This window comes from Ornithodoros turicata, chromosome 6 (genome assembly GCF_037126465.1).
Source record: "Ornithodoros turicata isolate Travis chromosome 6, ASM3712646v1, whole genome shotgun sequence".
Taxonomy (NCBI): Eukaryota; Metazoa; Arthropoda; class Arachnida; order Ixodida; family Argasidae; genus Ornithodoros; species Ornithodoros turicata.
In genome coordinates this window covers 59973403-59986829 of record NC_088206.1, presented here as the reverse complement: position 1 = coordinate 59986829, position 13427 = coordinate 59973403, and the positions used below count along the sequence as shown (strand labels likewise).

At 45.3% G+C, this 13427-nt stretch overlaps 1 protein-coding gene and 2 long non-coding RNA genes across 3 annotated transcripts; all 3 read left to right on the top strand.

The window, feature by feature from the left end:
• The first annotated feature begins 1525 nt into the window (after positions 1–1525).
• LOC135396852 (uncharacterized) lies at positions 1526–4922 on the top strand. Its single transcript, XR_010423547.1, has 2 exons — positions 1526–4267; positions 4351–4922. It is a non-coding gene; the product is annotated as an uncharacterized LOC135396852 (long non-coding RNA).
• Positions 4923–6857: 1935 nt separating this feature from the next.
• LOC135398673 (zinc finger protein 709-like) lies at positions 6858–7554 on the top strand. The gene is made up of 2 exons (XM_064630058.1): positions 6858–6861; positions 6971–7554. Exons 1-2 carry the CDS (start codon positions 6858–6860, stop codon positions 7552–7554), a joined length of 588 nt encoding a protein of 195 aa, XP_064486128.1.
• A 3440-nt stretch (positions 7555–10994) lies between these two features.
• LOC135396849 (uncharacterized) lies at positions 10995–13356 on the top strand. Its single transcript, XR_010423543.1, has 3 exons — positions 10995–11701; positions 12443–12728; positions 13270–13356. It is a non-coding gene; the product is annotated as an uncharacterized LOC135396849 (long non-coding RNA).
• The last annotated feature ends 71 nt before the right edge of the window (positions 13357–13427 follow it).

Genomic DNA, 13427 nt, shown 5'->3' with positions numbered 1-13427 from the left:
CTGACCAGCGAAAAAGAACAAGTTGCCCCTGGGTGATTTCACGCCGGATGAGGCAGGGTGGTCCGGTCGACCTCTCCAATTTTTTTCTTTGAAACATATATTAAAGCCTTATCCCTAGGAGGCATATGGGCGCTGAAAGTAGTTGAAAATAATTGGTGGTTATTTTTTAATTAACTATCATTCAGATGTGGGCATATATATGTGGGCAAAGTTCTGAAGATCCTAAGCTTTGCCTCTGAGGAGATAAAAAAATCACAAAGTTGCCTCAATTGTAAAATATGGTACGTTTTAGGAACCTCACAACTCGTCCTCCAGTTATGATACCCGAAAGTAATCTACATAATTGTGTTCGTCTCAAAATGCTGTTCATGGGGAGAGGTCAGATATTCCGTGTTGTGACTGAGTGAGGCAAATTGAAAAGCGCGATTCTTAGGATATTTTCGAAACACTTTCGTCTTGAGTGTCAGCTATGTAGACTTCCTGTAGGGTGCCTGGCCCCCCTCTGGGAAAGTTCAAGGGGGCTGAGGCCCTCAAGCCCCCCCTGCAGCCGGCGCCTATGTGCTCAACGTTGCGGAACTTCCGCAACCTTGGCACAGTTTTTACCTTTTCTGCCACTAGAATATTCTGCTGAGATGTTGCTTCCGTGAATATGTGCTTATAGTTCAACCTAAGAAAGGCATTTTTAACCCTCACCCAACACTTGTGAGTGCACAAGTGTTAGTGTACACTTGTTAGTGCAGACTACACTTGTTAGTCTGTTGTCTGCGTAGCTAACGAGTATTGCGCCGGTGCAGAAACCGACTGACTGTAGGAGGCCTTAGGTGTCAGTGCAGTATAATTTCTATTAGTATTTCTCTATTAGGGCTTACTGATTGCATTTTATGCCGTTCTTGGGTTGAACTCATGGTTTTGTACTCACCATTAAAAGTGTGTACTTTGCTGCAGTTCTCCAGCATATGCAATGTGCACGCGGGGCAATGACAAATCACTACCATTTGATATTTCTGTGCAGAAAGTCCCAACTCGGTGAACAGGCTCACCTCTCGTGATGCTAACGAACCTACCCGGAGTCTATCAGTTACCAAGTGCAGGTTCTGTGCTTACATAGGGGACTGTCCCAGTAGGGTGAAGGCACATGAACGAACCCACACAGGGGAGAGGCCATTCCAGTGCAAACTGTGCCCTTATTCTGCGTCTGCCAAGTACAACTTGAAGGTCCACCTGAGGACACATACGGGGGAAAAACCGTACAAGTGCAAGTACTGCGATTTTTCTACCGCGGTGTCAAGCAGTCTGCTAGTGCACGAAAGACAGCACACCAGTGTAAAGCCTTTCCAGTGTCACTTCTGCAATTACGTCTCTGCGAACTCTAGTGATGTCAAGCGGCACGAGGTGACGCACACGGGTGAAAAAGTGTATCGCTGCGAGCTGTGCAATTTTTCGGCGGCCAGAAAGCACTCAGTGAGACGTCACATGTTGTCGAAGCACATGGGTGCAGCTGCAGAGAAGTGATGAGGTCCCTCAAATGGTGGACAAAACATGTTTTGTGTGTTTGTATTAAAGCGTCCTCTGTAGCTGGAAGATGCTGAAATTTTGCTGTTTCTTCCTTTGTGCCACCACAGTGGAATTTCTAGTGTGCTAGTTGTTGGTAACATTTCCGTGATTTTTCCCGAGGAGACCTAGACTCAAGCAGAAACAAGTGATCGAGACGACTTGAAGCAGCAAAATTTTGCTGATTTAGGTCTCATCTCTGCTCTCCCAGGATCTACACAGACTCGTTCGTGGGAACTGTGTGCAGGCAAGCTGGTGAAGGGAACGTTACCAATGGCTATAATACATACGGGGTGCTTTTTTTTATATTCGACACTGATTTTTTTATTTAATTAAAAACTATTGGGGCTGAATAAATTATATTTTGCGGCTCTGTTATAGGGTCAAATGGACATTCTGTAGGACAGCTTACGCAACTACTGGATAACCAATTAGCAAGAATGCATTAATTAACTTAGATATTTTCTGGAAAATGTGAGGTAGGATTTGAGCCAACTATTCAAATCCATTCTCCTTATTAAACGCCTGGTGAAAGGGAACATATATTGAATAAATTTTGGAATTTTGCTATGCAAATGAGCTAAACCCAGAACTACACAGCTTGAGTGCAGAAAGATGTGACAGGCATTCAAATATAAATCCATTCATATCTCAAAGTATGATCACTTCTCAGGGTGTTTAACATCTGGATAACAACTGGCTCCAATTCTGCTATCTCGCATTTCCCAGAAAACATCTTATTAACTAGTTAGTTAATGAATTTTAACTAGCCGTCAAGTAGGTGTATGCGCTGTCCTATTGGATGTCCACCTGGCCGTAGAACCCACCTGCGAAAACGAAATTTATGCAGCTCTAATAACTTTTTTAACAAAAAAATCTGTGTCATATAAGGAAACACCTCGTATAGATTTTCCATCTTCTTTCGTTTTTTTCTCCTTTCTCTGTGCAACAATTTCAGGTTGGTTTGCATAGCTTGACATAGCGTCTTGTTCTGTGTTTGAACAGTGCACTGTGCCGTGATGAAAATTGCCAGATTGAACTGTATCGAGCAGATGCACACGTCATGGCGAGTGCATGTGCTGAGAATATGCCAGTTTCTGTTCCCCTGTAGTAGCGTCATTGGTAGGAATGGTGCATGTACAGGTGTTTGTGCTCATTATTATTATTATTTTGTGCTCATTGGTATGAAGTATTGTTAGGCTGTTTTACAATGCACTACTAACTGGATGACCAGGCAGTTTTCTGTGTACTTTGTAGGACAAATTCCCTGTGTGATAATATATTTTTGTTTTCCTTTCAAAATATCTTAAAGCGTATGTAATGAAAACACACTTTTCCCTCTCTTGCTCTCATCTTCACCTTGTCTTCAGAGGGCAGCACCTTTATCGAGCCGCCTTCCTACCTTACTTGCACTGAAACACGAGGAAACGACCTGCATGCAGACTGAGAAAACGATTTGCCATCTAGCGCTTACAGCTTTATTTCTTTGATGCAGCTACAAACATTATCCTATATGAGAACCAGTGTATATTTCTATTTCAATGTGTACACTTAGACATACTTGTGTTTTTGGGTTTTGTGTGTTTTGAAAACCTGTTTAAGGGGAGGGGGAAGAAAAAAAACGGTTTCTCTTTCAGGAGCAGTGAAATCGGGCTATATCGGGTTGAGAAGCAGATTTTCGGGTGTCACATTTAAAAATAAAGTGCTTCTCACTTTTCAGATGAACAGGAACAGCTTTGCATGATGCTTTGCATCCTCCAGTGCCTGTATTGGAGAGAATTTTCCATTTGGCAAATTCAATTAAAACCTGTTTTTACCCTCTTCCCCCAGTTTTGCAACAGCACGCACACGAAGTAAAATTAGGGTGGGAGGGTTTCACCATGTTTAACCCTAAAACAGAAGGTTCCTGTGGACATCCCATCCTTGCAGTCATTCTGTGCCAGCTGGCATAAGGCAGTAATAGATACCTATTTGTCTCGCAGGTGGGACAGGATCCTTTCCTCCATATGACGTCGGACCCAGGCCTCCACCGGTGTACAAGTGCAGGTACTGCCCCTACACAGGTCAGGTTCCCAGCAAGGTGAAGACGCACGAAAGACGCCACACGGGTGAAAGGCCATTCCAGTGTGTACTGTGCCCCTATTCTGCATCCACCAAGTACAACTTGGTTGTCCACATGCGGACACATACGGGAGAAAAACCGTACAAGTGCAAGTACTGCAGCTACTCGACTGGAGTGCCCAGCACGCTGGTAGTGCACGAACGAAAGCACACCGGCGAGAAGCCCTACAAGTGTTGCCACTGCAGCTACAGCACAGGAATACGCTCATGCATTGTTGTCCACGAGAGGACACATTCGTTGCACAAACCATATCAGTGTCGTTTATGCAGCTATTCGGCTGGGAAATCGTGCTCTCTCAAGCTGCACATGAGGACCCACACAGGGGAGAAGCCTTAATCGCTGCGGGTTGTGCGATTTTTTCCGCAGCAGCCAAGCATATATGCACCACATGTGTACCAGACGCAAGAGCGAGACTGCTCAAAAGTAACGTCAAACTGAAGATGTGTGCAAAATGTGTTGTATTCTCTGAAATGTTGCACATCCAGCTTGTTTTGTTTTGTTTTTCGCACCAGTTTATATATTGTTGGCTTTAGCCGATTTGCAGTGCATTTGTAGGTTGCATTATGGTGCTTGTTTCACCAGAAAAAAAAAAAGGTAAAAACGTGTACTTTTGTGGGGTTCTGAAGCGCATGTCATGTGCACACAGAGCACTATCAAATCACTACCATTCTTTGCAGTGGGGGCCAACTTGGTGAACATCCCTTGTGACGCTAATGCTCCTACCTGGAATCTATCAGTTAGCAAGTGCAGGTTCTGTGCCTACATAGGCGACTGTCCAAGTAGGGTGAAGGTGCACGAACGAACTCACACAGGGGAGAGGCCATTCCGGTGCAGATTGTGTCCTTACTCTGCGGCCACCAACCACAACTTGAAGGTCCACCTGAGGACACATACGGGGGAGAAACCGTACAAGTGCAAATACTGCAACTTTTCCAGCGGGGTGTCCAGTGGTCTGGTAGTGCACGAAAGACAGCACACCGGCGTACAGCCCTTCCAGTGTCGCTTCTGCGACTACTACTCTGCAAAGTCTGGTTATGTCAAGCTGCACGAGGGGACGCACATGGGTGAAAAAATGTTTCGCTGCGAGCTGTGCGATTTTTCGGCTGCCAGAAAGCACTCTGTGAGACGTCACATGTTGTTGAAGCACATGGGTGCAAATGCGGAGAAGTGATGTGGTCCCTCAGCAGGTGGACAGAGCATGTTTTGTGCAGTCTTATTAAAGCGTACCTTGGTGGCGGAAGATGTTGAATTTTTGCTGTTTCTTCTTTTGTGTCACCACAATGGAATTTCTAATGCTGGCGTGTGCTAGTTGTTGGTAACATTTCTGTTAACTTTCCCCGAAACAAGCGGACGTGATTGGACTCGAAGCAGCAAAATTTTGCAGATTTAACGATCCCCATCTCCTCTCCTCCGTGCCTGGATTTCCCCAGACCCATTCGTGGGAATGGTGTAGGTACATGCAAACTGATGAAGAGAAAGGTTACCAATGGCTGTAATGCACACGGGATGCCTTGTGTTTTAATTTTCTATTAGAATTGCGTAAATTTCGTTTTTGCAGGTAGTTTATACACCCAGGTGCACATCCTGTAAGACGGCGTATGCACGTAATGGACGACTAATTAGCTAAAATGGACTAATTACCTTATTAATGAGATACGTTTTCTAGGGAATGCGAGTTAGCAGACTTGGAGAGAGGCATCATTCAAATCTGTTGTCCTTGTTAAACACCCCATGAAAGGGAACGTACACATTGAATAAATTCCAGAATTTTGCTATGCAAATGAGCCGAGACCAGAACTGCACACTACTCGAGCGCAGAAAGATGTGACAGGCATTCCACGTGAGAGGGCCACGTGCCTTGGAGCGATGGAGTTCATTGGAGTAGGCGCTAATCTGATAGCCGGATACACTGCTCTTCAGCCCAGAGGTAGAGTCGTTTCTGTGCTAGAGAAGTGTGTAGTTCTCTTTTCGGCTCATTTGCTTAGCAAAATTCTGGAATTTATATCTCAGGGTATGTTCGCTTCTAGGGTGTTTAGTAAGGATGTTGGATTTGAGAAATGACTGGCTCCAATTCTGCTATCTTGCGTTTCCAAGAAAACATCTTATTAATAAGTTATTTAATTAATTTTAGCTAACTAGTCATCAAGTAGTTGCATGCACTGTCCTACAGGATGTCCACCTGACCATAAAACCCAGCTGCAAAAACGAACAATTTTTTTACAAAAAATCAGTGTCATATAAGAAAACACCCTATATATATTTTCCTTCTTTCATTTTTTCTTCTGTCTCTGCACGACAATTTCAGGTTGGTTTGTATAGCTGGACGTCACACTTTGTTCCGTGGTTGGACAGCGCTGTGCTGCAACGAAAATTGCCATATTGATCAGCACAGTTCGGCAGTTCCCTTAGAAGTCGGCCCAGTACGCACATTCTCCCAGAGCATTAGTCATGACGTTGCCCACCTCTGTGAGGCTGACAACAGCGAGCTCTTTCAGCAGCAGCACGGCCACCACTACTTCCAGATTGAATTGTATTGTGTAGATGCACATGTGCATATGATGGTGCACATACAGGTGTTTGTGCTTATTGGTATGAAGTATTGTTAAGCTGTTTTACAGTGCCCTATCAACTGGTTGACCATGGAGTTTTCCGTGTACTACTTTGTAGGACAAATTCCATACCCTGTGATAAAATATTTTTGTTTTACTTTCAAAATGTCCTAAAGAATATGTAATGAAGGCACACTTTTCCCTCCCTTAGCCTTGTCTTCACCTTGCTTTCAGAGAGCAGCACCTTTGTCGAGCCACCTTCCTGTACTGAAACAGATAGGGAAATGACCCACATGCAGACTGAGAAAATGATTTGCTATCTAGCACTTATATAGCTTTATTTCTTTGAAACAGCTGCAAACCCTATCCTGTATGAGAATCAATGCTTATTTCTATTTCACTGTGTACACTTATGTGCTTGTGGGTTTTGTGTGTTTTGAAAATCGGTTTTTAGAAGAGAGGGGCAGCAAAAACCTGTTATTTCAGGAGCTGTAAAATCTGGCCATATCGGGCTGCGAAGCAGATTTTCTAGTGGCACATTGAAAGAACACGACAACACGAGTCCTTAGGCGGCAGTGCAGTATAATTTCTATTAGTGCTGACCGACTGCATTTCATGCCATTTTTAAGTTGAACATGGGTATGGTGCTTATTTTACCAGAATAAAATGTGAAATTTGGTACAGTTCTCAAGCACGTACCATGTGCACACAGGGCAATAACAACTAACCACTTGATACGTCTTTGCAGTGGCTCCAAACTTGGTGAACAGACCCCTCCGTCGTGACGCCAACGCTCCTACCTGGACTCTGTCGGTTCGCAAGTGCAGGTTCTGTGCTTACATAGGGGACTGTCCCAGTAGGGTGAAGGCGCACGAACGAACCCACACAGGAGAAAGGCCATTCCAGTGCAGATTGTGCCCTTACTCTGCGGCCGCCAAGTACAACTTGAAGGTCCACATGAGGATACATACGGGGGAAAAGCCCTACCAGTGCAAGTACTGCGATTTTTCTACCGGGGTGTCCAGCACTCTGGCAGTGCACGAAAGGGGACACACCGGCGAAAAGCCTTTCCACTGTCGCTTCTGCAGCTACGCGACGGGTATACGCAAGTGCGTCGCGGTCCACGAGAGGACTCACTTCAGAGAGATGCCGTACAAGTGCCGTTTCTGCAACTACTGCTCTGCAACGTCTAGTGACGTTACGCTGCACGAGGGGACACACACGGGTGAAAAACCGTATCGCTGTGAGCTGTGCGATTTTTCGGCAGCCACGAAGAACACAGTGAGAAATCACACCTTGGTGATGCACAAGGGAGCAGCTGCAGAGAAGTGATGTGTTTCCTCAAAAGGTGGACGAAGCATATGTTTTGTGTTTTCACATTAAAGCAACCTTTGTACGTGGAAGACGTTGAACTTTTGTCATATCTGCTGTCACCACAATGGAAGCTGTAGTGCTCCGTGCAAAACGGTAGCAGGAAAGTTTTTTGTTTTGTTTGTTTGTTCTGGGGGGGGGGGGGGGGGGGTAGCATGGGACTTTACACTTTAAGAGTCGACATGCTAATACTTTACTGTTCTACTGCATTGCAGAAGTACCCAAACCGGAAAATGCTGCTTTGTTTGATGACGAAGAAACAAGTACTGGCGCACAACCAAAGTATCAGTGCAGACTCTGTCCTTACGAGGCGGACAGGATGAGCCAAATAATAACGCACACTGGATCGAGACCATGCACATGAGAACCTACACGGGCAAAGGGCCGTATAAGTGCAGGTACTGCAATTATGCAGCTGTCGTTCGGAGCAGTATCGTGGTCCACGAGAGGCGGCACATGGGAGAAAAACCGCATAAGTGTCAGTTCTGCAACTACACCGCTCCTAAGCTGGGAGACGTGAAACTCCATGAGAGAATCCACACTGGAGAAAAGCCGTACAAGTGCCAGTTCTGCTCCTCTACGGCTGCGGCTAAGTACGCGTTGAACAGACAAGTGCAGAGAATTCATTCGACGGAAGCTGGCGTCAAATGAAGCCGTGTGAAAGTCTCGAAATTCGTGAGGAAACCTGCTGGTTCAGTTGCCGCTTCATTCACTGCCCTTCTTTTAAACCAAGTGATTACACGCAGGGACTGAAACGGGAACGGAATCAGAAAACCACTTGTAACCGAAATTTGTTCAAGAATCGGACCGTAACAGCAATTTATCATCGGCAATTAACTGAAACCGTAGCCTGAACCGAAAAATGTGACGTCGGTTACTGGTTCCTATAAATCGGTCCACGCGTGAACGCGAATAACTTTGGATGCGATATTTATATCACTTCACAACTCTTGGTGGTGTAGTACGTGCTTCTCAAAGTAGGTCTCTTCGTCATGTGTTGCGGTCACTATTATCTCATGCACATTCACTTTGCTCGTGCTGTAACAAGCTGCTACAAGGCTAGAAAAACTTTGTGCATTCAGCGGTTAAGCAAGCAGATGTGGAAAAAAATAACGTCCAATGCTTCGTATCTTAAGTGTTAACAGTAATACAGCACATAACTCATAAGGAACGTACGCAATACATGTCATCCGATGCATATATCATCCGATCATGGGTCCAAGCACATGAGATGGTATGTCGTCTAAAAAAACTTCTGAATGATACAACAAATTATTATACGGGGAATGTCACAAATGGCAAAAGTGGGTCCAAGAAAGAGTTCACTCTTTCTTCGACATGACATTTGACATTTTCGACAATACTTTAACATTCTATGACGTCACTGGTGACGTTTTTCATCCTCCTCATTTTGCCTCCACCTCGTTGTCCTTCTCGAGTTCCACGGTAGACTGGATGGACGGCTCAATGCGGTTTAGGCGTGCCAGAAAATTGTCAACGTTGCAATTCTTCAAAATACAGAAGCAACCGTCTACGTACCGTAAAAATATTTTCGGTTTAATCTCGGAGGATTGTAGGGCCCTTTCTTCAATTGATTCCATCACCAAGTTTGCTACGGTTACCGATATTGACGCACCCATTGCTGTTCCGGTAGTCTGCCTCTAATACTCTTCGTTGAATGAGAAGTACGTTCCGCTGAGGCAGAAATCTAGGAGGCGGCATAGTTCGTGAATGCTGAGCTTGGTTCTAGTCGCCAGGTCGTTGTCCCTCTGAAGTGCCATCCTGGCAGCGTCCACTGCCAGTGGGACCGGCACGTTCATGAAGAGGGACACAACGTCAAACGAAACGACACACTCGTCACCGCTGATGGTAAGTGTTCCACGAAGTTGACAAGAGTTTCGTACATGAGTTCAGGTGTTTACAATAAGCGGGGGTAAAACCTTGTGTAGGTAGCAGGATAGCGCCCGAAGAGGGGACGATCTGAAGTCTACAATGGCTTGGATACTGGGCTTGTGGATCTTATAAGGAGACCATGGAAACCACTTGCTATACTGTTCCTGCAGATAGGTCTTAGGTAGAGGGCTCTTCCATCTGGATACTTCTTGAATATATCAGCAAGTACATTATTTAGCTTAGTCTAAATCTGCGATGTCGGGTCTTTCCTGAGCTTTTCATACGTACTGTTCTCAAGGAGGTCTCGGATTTTGCCATCGTAGTCCTGCCGGTCTAGGACGACCGTTGAGTTTCCTTTGTCCGCAGGAAGGATGACAATCTTCGAGTCTTCAACTGCAACCATCCTTGCCAGAGGCGGTTGCGCCGTTGTTAGGTTGAAGCCGTGACCTTACACCAGCACACTTGTCTCGATGGGTGAGAGCTGTCTCGAAGAGATGTCTTTGAAAAATCTGGCGACGTCAGTGCTGGGATGTGTCCTGCCTGCCTTTGTTAGTGACATCAGTTTTTGCTCCTGAGATACCTGCTGTTTTTCTGCCACAGTGGAGGCACAAGTTGTTTGGAGGCGTGATACTTGTTTTGCCCTGGGCACAGGAAACCCACGCTACACCGCTGACGTGAGGGGATCATATGTGAGGGGACAAGTCATGGAACACCTTTTTGTGAATAGAACAGCTATGAAAACCAACTGAAATGGCTAGTTGGACATAATAAGGGATATACATAAATGAAAGGGCTTGAAATAAACGTATCGTCTTTCTTTTAAGTATTCTTTTCAGTGCCGGTATGCAGTGTGGTGTACCATACTATGGAGCTCTGTATTCGGATGGAAGGCATCGGGCTAGCCCTCCACATTAACGGAGCTGTTGACCATGGGGAGTGTTCATCTGGCCAGAGGAGCTGGGACACAAGCCCCCCCCCCCCCCTTCCCAGTGGCATAGCCAGAGGGGGTTTTGGGGGGTTCAAACCCCTCCCGAAACCGTACCTTTGGTAGTTCATCTAGAAGGAAAAGATGGCGAAACCCTCCTCCCCCATCTTTAAATTCTCATCGAACCCTTCCGGAAATATTTTTCTGCCCACGTTACTGCCCCTTCCTGGCACCAATATATGGAGTTAGGGAATGCCCCCTCCAGATTTATCCCACTCTCCCCTATCCAAATGTCTGGAGAGATCCTCCCCCCCCCCCCCCCACAGCAAACTTTTTTTACCTGTGCACCCCTTTCATGGGGGTATTGTGCTATTTGATGACCTCTTCCACCCCTTTATTTTTTATATGCGCTTTGTTGTTTGTTGGCAATGAAGCTGTTCCAAACTTATCTGTAATAATGACTCTCCAGGCCTCTCTGCTGTGCTAGACACTAGACTCTTTAAACAAGACTTGCATTTTGTTCTTGCATCACCCTTGGGGAAAGAAAGTGGAGTGGAGGATGCATGCATGGGAGGATACGACAGATCGTAGCCAGCAGAGATCATGGACAGATACAAAGAGAGGGCCAGCCAGGGGGCGCCATCCATGGCTAACGCAACGGGATTTATTACGGAAGTGCACGTACAACTTTTGTACTCATTTGGTCCATGCTTTTTTTTTTTTTTTCCTTCAAAAAGCAGTGTAATATCGTTGCTGCAACTCTTCCAAGTGGTTTTGCGTTGAACAAGGAATATTGTCATGAGAGTCGAACAGGAAGGTGCACGTCAAAATTGCACTACTCGATGTCTCCTGATGATCTAATTTTTGTTTCACAATGCGTTTACTGTGCTGGTATGTGCTTGTGAAAATATGAGTGGTAATATGCTTCAGTAGTTTTGGCTTGGTACGCAAACCTGTGACTTCTGTGACTGTGACTTCTCTACAGTTGAAGGCATGAGTATACTTGTGGTGTACCTGAGGTTGCTGTAGCATTTGGCATCACTTCTGCTTACGTGTGTATGGACCTTGTTTCAGCGGCAAATTTGTTGTGTGTCCTAGCAGTATGACATTTAATTGCCTAAGGTACAGGTACAACCCCCCCCCCCCCCCCTCCATCTGCTGAAACGGTTAACTACAGTGACTGTACGGTTAACAATTCGAAGGGCAGAAGAGAAGCACAAGTGCGCGAATATCTGAGGCTTTGTTTTAAAATCCCGCTGTGCAAATCAAATATCACCATGTCTTGACAGTGTAAGTACTTCTGTTCTTATGTCCCTTGTTTCTTTAGTACAACCTTTATGCTTTATTCAGCCCCCCCTCCCCTCCCCGAAATCGTACCTTTGGTAGTGCATTTGGGAGAGGGGAGTGGAAGGAAAGGAAAGGGGAAATCCTTCTCCCACATGTAGAGTTCCCATAGCCCCCCCCCCTCCCTGCACCACCAAATATTTTCCTGGCTACCATTCTGACTTTATTACAAATCAGGTCTTTTGTTAAGCTCACAAGAGCCTTACCACAGTATTTCCTATTCATGCGGCCTGTTTCTTCAGTGCTCATGTTTTTGTGTCTGTGTATGTCAACCGTGGAAGTGCTCTGTTGTACTGAAGTCCTCTGGATTGGCTTTGTAAGAGAACGTATAAAAAATGGTTGCTATATTTATCTTCTTTTAAGGTACGTACCATACAATATTTAATATGGTTTGATCAACACTTTGAGGCCTTTTGTCTCTTGTTCACGATAAGGTCTAGACTGATCCTCTTTTTGCCACTTATACCCTGTTCACACTATTAGCCATTGCCTGTCCATGTGCCATCTTCAGTTTTTGTTGCAAGCTGCTATCATGAAACAGGGCAGCAGCATTGTATAAAGTAGCACTGATGGACAGTTCTGTGTGTATCTACAGTCCTGCACCCTTGAAAGCAAGCTTTCTGTGGCCCCATTGATAATATCTTATTTGTATGGCATTAATCTTTCGTTGCCTTTTGTTTTTTTCAGACACGCCAAGCACTATGTGTGAATGCTGAGCAACTGTACAAGGTCACAGTCGTATCAGTGGATATCATGTTCTTATGTTGGGGTGACACCTAACAGAATGCACAGGAGAACAACACTTCGTCCTCTCGCAGTCACAGTGTGAATGTTTGGACCAAGTGCAGGTTCTGAGACTGAGGACACGTGCAACACAGTGTGAATGACCAAGAGAAACGTACATAAGTACCTAGAAGGGAGTGCAAGTTACTGTGTGACATTCTGCCAGTGGCCTCCAGAGACATATGCACAGGTTGTTGTTTCCACAGAACTGCTTAGTAGCAATGTATTAATTTACATCCTCTCAGGTTGACAACTCTGAACACACGTGCAGCTAAGTTTGTGAGAGAGGTGTTGTATATTGTATTTCTGACAAACAGTATATCGATCCTCGAGTCATGCAAGTCACACAGGCCACCCACATGACCGTGCGGTGATGCGCATGAGAAATCGTTATGTGTAGTAGATGTGACAGTGAGACAGTTTAACTCACCACAGTTGGGAAATACATTCAAATTAATTTTGCTTGCCTCGTTGATTGCTCTTCCATCTTTTCATTGACTTGGAGCCCCGTGTGGGTCTTCTAATCTCTGTTTAATGTGCTCAGTCCTGACCTGTTTGGGCTCATACTTTGCTGGTGGACATGTAACGTACTTTTATTGGGCATGGTCGGCGTTTACTGCCCACAGAATATGAAATGTGCTTGCAGTGCTCCCCTAGCATGTATTCTGTGTTTCTTCAAGTTGAAGTTTAAACTCTACACACTAATAAGTCGTTATCCCACTGCATTGCAGGAAGACCCGAAACGGAAAATGCCGCTTCCTCCGACGACTCCCAAACGTGTACTGACCCGAGACAAACGCACCAGTGCAGGTTCTGTCCGTACGAGGGGGTCTCCCTGAGCCGATTATCGACGCACGAAAGAACGCACTCTGGATTGAAGCCATTCAAG